Source organism: Amblyomma maculatum, chromosome 4 (assembly GCF_055883805.1).
Source record: "Amblyomma maculatum isolate TAMU_Amacu chromosome 4, ASM5588380v1, whole genome shotgun sequence".
In the NCBI taxonomy this organism is placed as follows: Eukaryota; Metazoa; Arthropoda; class Arachnida; order Ixodida; family Ixodidae; genus Amblyomma; species Amblyomma maculatum.
The window spans coordinates 190,192,792-190,200,572 of record NC_139347.1 but is presented as its reverse complement, the minus strand read 5'-3'; the positions used below and the strand labels follow the sequence as shown (position 1 = coordinate 190,200,572).

Genomic DNA, 7,781 nt, shown 5'->3' with positions numbered 1-7,781 from the left:
TTTCACGTTTTAACCTAGTGTGCTGTGCTTGTACCTCTGCTCTGTCCCTGGCGGTTTTCGTTAGCGACGCTTAAAAGCATATTTTGACAGCCGAGACGTGGCATGCCCCACCGGCCGCGCTGCCGAACGCAGTTACAAATTGCTCTACGAGTCGTGCATGGGCCCCTCGGCAATCCGTGTAGCGTCATTCCTATCCAGTTACAGTATCCAGGGTTTTGTAATGTGGTTTTTTTTTTGTCTCTGTGCCTTTGCTGTTTACTTGAACGCCTATGAAAGACGATCGCGAGTTTGTTTGCGTGGTTTGCGCAATCACCGTCGCTCATCCTACTGGTAGATACTTGGTTGGTGAAATGAGCGAGGATGCATTTTATTTTATGATAAAAGAATCGTGCGTAATTTGAAGTAAGTCGGACTGGCGCTGAACACTTTCCTTTCCATGTCGTCGATGCAGTATTTGGCACGAGTTTCGAAAATAATCGGGGGCTGCGTAAAATAAAATATATGCCTTGGTAATTTGTGCTTCCAGTGATTTAAGATTGATTGGTGTGTGATAGGCGATGACGAGTGAAATAAACTTTCGTTATTAATTGATCAATTGATGAAATAACGAAACGAAAAAAAGGGAAAATTGTAAATTAAGGGTTTAAAGGTGTCAGAATGCTCAGAATGAAAAACCGGTGCTTGATGATGCTAAGGAAGAAAATTTAGAATGTGTAAATGATTAATTGAAATGATTGAAGAATGTGTTCAATAGTGTCAAATTGCTCAGTATGGAAAGCGATTGTTGCTGACGCACGAGTATTGGCGTATAAAAATATAAATCATCAAATAAAATAAATCTAAATAAAGAAATGATAGAAATATAATATAAATATAACAGCTAAAATATAAAACGTAAAGAAAAAACATCGTGCGTGTGTGTGTATGAGAGAGAGAGACGCTATCGCGTTATATCTTTAACAGCGGAGCTTAAGTGTCCCCGTAATTTTTTATAACGATATGATATAATACAAATCTGACTTTATGAACACAGCCAGTTGCCCCAAACACAAACACATCGCAGTAATGTAAGTTGACCATTCAAATTTCTTTTCGTTTCAGCCGAGTTCCTCTTCCTCAGAGTTCCTCGAAGCTTCCCATGTCAGCGCTTTCATGTGAGGTTACAGCTTCAAATGTCTACTATCTGACAGATGGAATAAACAAGAAATCGGCATATTTACAAATTCCACTGAATTTCAGGTAGCTGTCAATTAGCGAACCATCGGGTGGCTCGACAAAGCAAACAAAAGTGAAGCTCACGCTTCGTTATTTTATCAGCCGCGCTGGCAGGTATAACGCACAGAATGCGAACCTGAGCGGCGCGCTCTGGACCTGGACCGGTCTAAACGGGCTGCACGTGAGCGTATTACAACACACTAGTGGGATGTCATCTTTTCCTGCTTTACTAGACGCCGCGGGTTTGGTAGCCGCTTGCTTTTGCAGCGTGAAACACGCACCTTGGGTGCACTAGACAACCGTACTGCTCTCTGCACCAAGCACTACCATTTCGTACAACTGTGAAAAGTACCTTCGGTAATCATGCCCCTGTCTTAAATCAAATACACAATGGTAAATGCAACCTGCGTATAGAATGTTTCAAAGAACGTATTTGGACTATAGCGTTCGTTATAGATGCATTGCTCCTTCTCCCGTGTTCTCCATCGCAGCATAAGCTTCTCCTTCAAGTTCACAAGGCTCCATAGCACGCCAAATAACCTTGCTGTTTTGGGAGATAGCACGTTCTGTGAGCTAGCTCCCAGTCAGAGGGACGTGCAGTAATGCTTTACATGATGCAAGTGACACTTGTAAAGCCGATTAGAACTGCAAACAAACGGTCGCAAACATGCGTATACCTTGATTCCGTGCGCGTCTACGACGGTGCGCGTGCTGCAGAAGGGCACGCAACAACATGCTGGCATCATTCCGAACAGAGCTTGGTGCTAACAGTGACTGCTGTGATGTTAAAAAATGGAGGAATCACTTGTGAGTATTCCAATGCACCTTTCGGTGCATGCACGGGTTCCACGAAGGCGCGCGTTGACAGCGTTCTCGATGGGAGGCGCGGGCGGACTGAACAAACCATGGCCGCTGCGCATGGTTTCTGTTTATTTCACTAGATGGCGCTAACTTTTGTAAAGCCTCTATAGTGTTGTCTCCACAGGAGGCAAAGGATGAGTTGGAACCAATTGCACAAGGGCACGCATTATGTTTCCAGGAGCAGTGCAGAGTTCCCTTGCACGCTGCCATTTTCTGCTCGCACTATGTTGAGGTTGAAAGGTCAGAACTTCTATCTGTGATTTCTTCCATGCAAAACTCGGCTCCAGGTTGGGACGGGGTTACGATAGGTGTGCTCAAAATTTTAGCTAATGAATTCACTTAGTATCTCCTGGATCTGGTCCACGAATCATTAGAATCTGCATGGCTGCCGCACGTCTGGAAAGTGGCAAAAATTATATTGCTCTTGAAAGACCCTGGTAAAGGATTTTATGTTGAAAACATTCGGCCGATAGCTTTGACTTTGAATCTAGTAAAATTAATAGAAAGAATTGTGCATGGTTGCCTCTCAAAGCATATTTCAGAGGTTAATGCTTTGAGTTCTGCCCAGATTGATTTCCGCAATGGGTGCTCAATATGGTGTGTACATGTTGATTTATAAATCAGGATTCATCTTGCAATGTGCAACAAGGAGGTATCAGCGTTAGTGACGCTCGATATAGCTAACGCCTATGACAGCATTGAACATTCCATTCTACTAAACAAGTGATCATTATCACGTCCTCCGTTCTACATTTATGATTGGATCAGGAAATTTTTCAAAGAACGAGAATTCTTTTGCACTGATGGCTCATTATTCTCAGATACCTATGCACAGACAAGAGGGGTACCCCAGGGCTCTGTGCTCTCACCACTCCTTTCTAATATATTAATGTGCGATATTCCGGTTCATTCTGATGTCACTGTATATGTATATTGTCACGTAGTGGTGACAAGGCCGTACACGCCCAAAGTAGACACAGGCGTGATGGTACTGAAATTGGGGCTGACTTGCGCCCGTAAAAGAACTAAGCAACTCGGCGGCGGCGATAGCAAACGTGCTCGTCGGTCGTCGGACAAAGAATGCTCGTCACACTCGTCAACGCTCAATTTAAAGGCTGCACAGACCAATCTAGATAACGTCGCAAACAGCTACCAGCACGGGCTGGAACATTGTGGAAAGACACCCGAGTGGCCGGAACCTTCGAGACAGATCTCGGTGCATCTTTCGCTACAACAAAACTGATAAAGGTGTGACTTGCGACATCGAGCATTAACAAACAAAGATTACGGAACTGATACGCGGTCCAGAATCAGAGTGATAAGCCTGTAGGCCGGCAGCTGTTAAAAAACAACAAGTACTGTTTTGAAGGTTTCGCGGTAATATGCAGATGTCATAGCATTCTTCGCCTCTGCAAAAGATATTCATGACCTCTATCGTTCACTACAGGCTCACCTAAATGCACTTGAGGTCTGGTTGGACAAAATTAAATTGGTTTTAAATGTATCCAAACGTACTGTGCTAGTTTTTAAAACCAAAACCCCCTTATATGTTTCGTTAAACTACCGCTCAGATGTCATACCTCAAGTGGAATCTGTGCGGTATTTAGGCATTACGTATGATGCTAGTATGGATTGGAGGCCTCACATCAAGTCTAATGTTCAGAAAGTTGAGCATGCCCTTTGTAGGCTCATACGGATAAGTAATAGGAAATTTGGTATGCGTCGAGACACTATTCTACTTTTGTACAAAGCCTATGTGAGACCGATTCTGGAATTTGGCTCCATTCTTTTTTCTGGGTGTCCTAAATATAAGCTGCATCCTTTGCTGCTTTTAGAGAGACGAGCGCTGCGCCTCTGCCTAGGGCCTCCACAGTCAGTCTCTACCACTGTGCTGTACTTGGAGGCCCGCAATTCGGACCTTAACTCCAGTTTTCGCCTTCTAACTGTTAGATTTTTCTTGCGATCATTTGAGGCTACTTCAGGTATGGCTATACCTATTTTTGTGTCAATCCCCGCCCTCTTTCTCACTCACCAGTGGCCAAGGGTCTGCATGCCCCAGGTTGTTTTCACGGAGAGCATTTTAGCAAACATTGGTGTGGACCTCGGTTCTATATGTCCTATTGGTTGCTCAACGTCCTTTTTGGATATAAATTACGATTCTATATTTCCATCTAATGTGAAGCACTTACCTTCAGGTCTAATATCCAGTCTCCTATGTGATCACCTTGAAAAGTTCCCTGATCACACTGTAATTGCCACTGATGCGTCTGTGACTGCGCTGAAAGCAGCGATTGGAATTTTTTTCAGAGTCTCTTTCCTGGAGTTTTCGGTGCGTGTCCCGGATTACACACCGATATTTTTAGCAGAGTTTATGGCAATTCGACTAGCACTACTCAACGTTCCCTGCAGTCAATCAAAAATAATTTTTCTATGAGACTTTCTATTTTGCTGCCACTGGAGTCAGCACGGGATGCTCTTTTGAGCTGCTCACTAAAGTATTTCATACCGGGGTGGGTGAAAGAACTACGCTTCATCTGGGTCCCCGGTCACTGCGGTATTTTCCAGAACGAATCGGCAGATTTCCTTGCTAAATCAGCTCTTGATGCATCCGTTTCATGTACCATCCCTAATATCACCATTTTTGGAATGTCCTGTTTTCAGCGTTATCAATACCGAGCCGCTTCGTGCAATGAAACCTTGCTATCTACAGCCGAATACCAGCATCTCATATACTCATGGAAAGTTCGTTCATGTAAATCACGGCAGTGTGAGATAACGATGACTCTTACGAGATGCAGGACTCCTCGCCTAAATCTTTATTTATGTAGATGCGGGATCAGCCCCACAAACCTTTGTGAGGCTTGCGATGAGATTGAAAATGTTGATCACTTCCTTCTCGCTTGCCGAAGATTTTCACATCAGAGGAGGGTGCGTTTAGAAACTCCAATTGCACGCTTGGGATTTACGCTGTCGGTCCCGCTTCTACTCTCCTTCGGTGCGAGTGCGAAAGGATTTGCGTTGCCTCAAATTTGTCAGTACTAACATAACTCAGTTCAGTTCAGTTCAGGCGTTCAGTCGTGTCCGACTCTTCGTGACCCTATGGACCATGTCACGCCACGCTTTCCAGTCTCTCACTATCTTCTTAACATCACATAGCTTCATCTGCAATGCCTCGAAGATGCCATCTAACCATCGTGTTCGCTGCCTACCCCTTCTTCGGCGACCCTCAACCTTTCCCAACATCAAATCTTTCTCCAGCGACTCCTCTCTTCTCATCAGATGACCAAAGTAGCTGAGCTTTAACTTTAGAATTTGACCCTCCAATGAGCAGTCAGGGTTTATGGTCGACAATATCGACTGATTTGATCTTCTGGCAGTCCAAGGAACTCTCAAGAGTTCCTTGGAGAGAGAGTCAACTTACTACATCACAGAGTCAACTACATCACAGCTACGGACAGATTCCCTTGCTAATTGTATTCCACATTTACAAACTTCCAAATTTTTGCTTCGTATTTTTTCTTTCAATCAATTTTGTGATCTTAAATCTTATGTTTTTGTTTAGTTGATAATTGCTTTATTGCACTAGTTCAGTTCGTGTAGGACATTTGGCAGTCCACACTGAACCTTGGTCAATCCCCCTTCGTGGGTATGTGCCATATATCAAGGCAGAAGAAGAAGAAGACCGTGGTTCAGGTTAGGGCAGCTACAAATACCTCCCGTATTAACGTCTAAGATGCTTCTGCTGTCTAGACGCAGGCTCAGTAGAGTAGACTTAGTGACGAGCGACTGCTATGACTGCAGTGATGTGTTCGGCCATGGTCATTTTCAGCGCTGGTTCTTCAATCTCGTTATATTCTCCGTGTGCGCAATGCAGTGCCACACCCTCGCCTTCAGTCTCATCTCTGGTGACGTCGACCACTGGTGCAAGCAGCCACAGGGCGAAATGAAGGTGCCTTCGGCCTCCTGGAGGAACTCGGCAATCCCTCTAGAGGCGGACGGTCGCTTCAGTCGATGCAGCGTCTACAAACACCCAGGTCACCCTAACGACACGCTGATTGTTGACTGCGATGATTGGGACTACGACCCGGAGTACAGCAAGAGGACCATTGTAAGTCAGTGGGACTTGGTCTGCCACAGACGCTGGTTGCGCGCCATGGCGGAGAGCCTCTACATAGCCGGCTCGCTGATTGCGATGACTGCCGTCGGGCAGATGGCGGACCGAGTCGGCCGGATGCCCGTGCTCCTCACAGCGATGGCGGTGCTGCAGCTGGCCACGATGGGCGGATGTTTCGCAGCATCATACCACATGTACGTCCTTTCAAGGTTTCTCAACTCTGGCTGCGTGGCAACTGTCGCCGTCCTCGCCTGCACACTATTCTTTGAGGCATCCACGCACGAGAACAGGAACAGGGACCTGTGTGCAGCCATGTGCGCAGGCTTGCTGATTGCCGAGGTATGGCTTGCTGTGGCACGGCTGCTCAAAGGGCTGAACTGGATAGTTCTCCAGATCTTCATGCTGTCCCCGACTGACCTCACGTTGTACGCGGTGTCCGCAGTGCATGAGTCAGCCCGCTGGTGCATTGCAGTAAACGACATGGCCAGAGCCGAAATGCTCATGATCGCTGCCGCCAAAGAAAATCACTTTCCCGTTTCAAACACTGACTGCATGCTGGAAAGGCTCAAGGCAGAGGTTCAGAGGACCGAAATGCGCATGCTGCTCACAGCAGGAGACGTAACTAGAGCAAAGGCAGTACAGCACAGCGCGTTCGTGATGATCGGCTTATCGTTCTCTGCTTCGTTCTCACAATACTCATTGATGGCCGTCGAGGACAGGGTAATATTAGGAACAACTGCTTGGTTCCAGTGGGCCTCAAGCGGAACCAACCTCGCAAGTTTCGCGCTGCTCTACGCTACGTTCAGAAAACTCTCACAGCAACATCTACTAGCCGCAGCAGTAGGAACGCTCGGTGGCGTTTCCTGCGTGATAAGCCTTAGTTTCGCATTGGGATGCGCTTACCTAACGACATTGTTCTTCCTTTTAGCCAAACCGCTTACATTCGCGGTCAAAGTCCTCATATTCGCCAGCGTCTTGGAAATGGTGCCGACGCGTGTGCGTTGCGGGGCGAGTTGCTGGCTCTTCGGTTTGGGCCGCTTGGGAGGGGTGTGTGCCATAGTGCTGTCCGTGCGGCAAGACATTGGTCGTGGCGATGTGCTTTTCGCCCTCGCTGGGACCACGCTCTTTATGTTGCTCCATGCCCAGCTCTTTTCACAGCAGCCGTCGAAGAAGCCAACTCTGGCCAGCCCTTTATCTGCTGCGGGTTCCATTCAGAGTGTGGACTTCATGAAGCAGACGCTGAACTGGCGGAATGTGAAGAAGGCACGAACCAGCAAGCCTCGTGGCAGTGGTCAGTCATCGAGGTACCAAAGCATCGAGCCGAGACCTATGGACAGCAGACTCAATTAGAGTGTTATGATTTGTGACGCAAATGGGCTTTCAGTCTCATCACTGTAACTTATGCTATCTAAGCACAACGTTATGTGAATGTAATTAATTCGATCTGTCGAATGTTTACACAGTTTCTATGCCGTCATGTGGCACTTGTATCAAGGGCAAACATTGGATATTGGATGCAATGCATCTTTTTTTGTGTTGCTTTTAAGTTGGCTTCCAATATGGTTTGCTTTTGGGGTTTAAAGGGGTCATG

At 46.4% G+C, this 7,781-nt stretch overlaps 1 protein-coding gene across 1 annotated transcript; it reads left to right on the top strand.

Annotated features, from left to right (window-relative positions):
- Positions 1–5,944: 5,944 nt before the first annotated feature.
- LOC146193873 (solute carrier family 22 member 7-like) lies at positions 5,945–7,540 on the top strand. The gene is made up of 2 exons (XM_084600647.1): positions 5,945–6,808; positions 7,337–7,540. Exons 1-2 carry the CDS (start codon positions 5,945–5,947, stop codon positions 7,538–7,540), a joined length of 1,068 nt encoding a protein of 355 aa, XP_084456773.1.
- Positions 7,541–7,781: the final 241 nt, after the last annotated feature.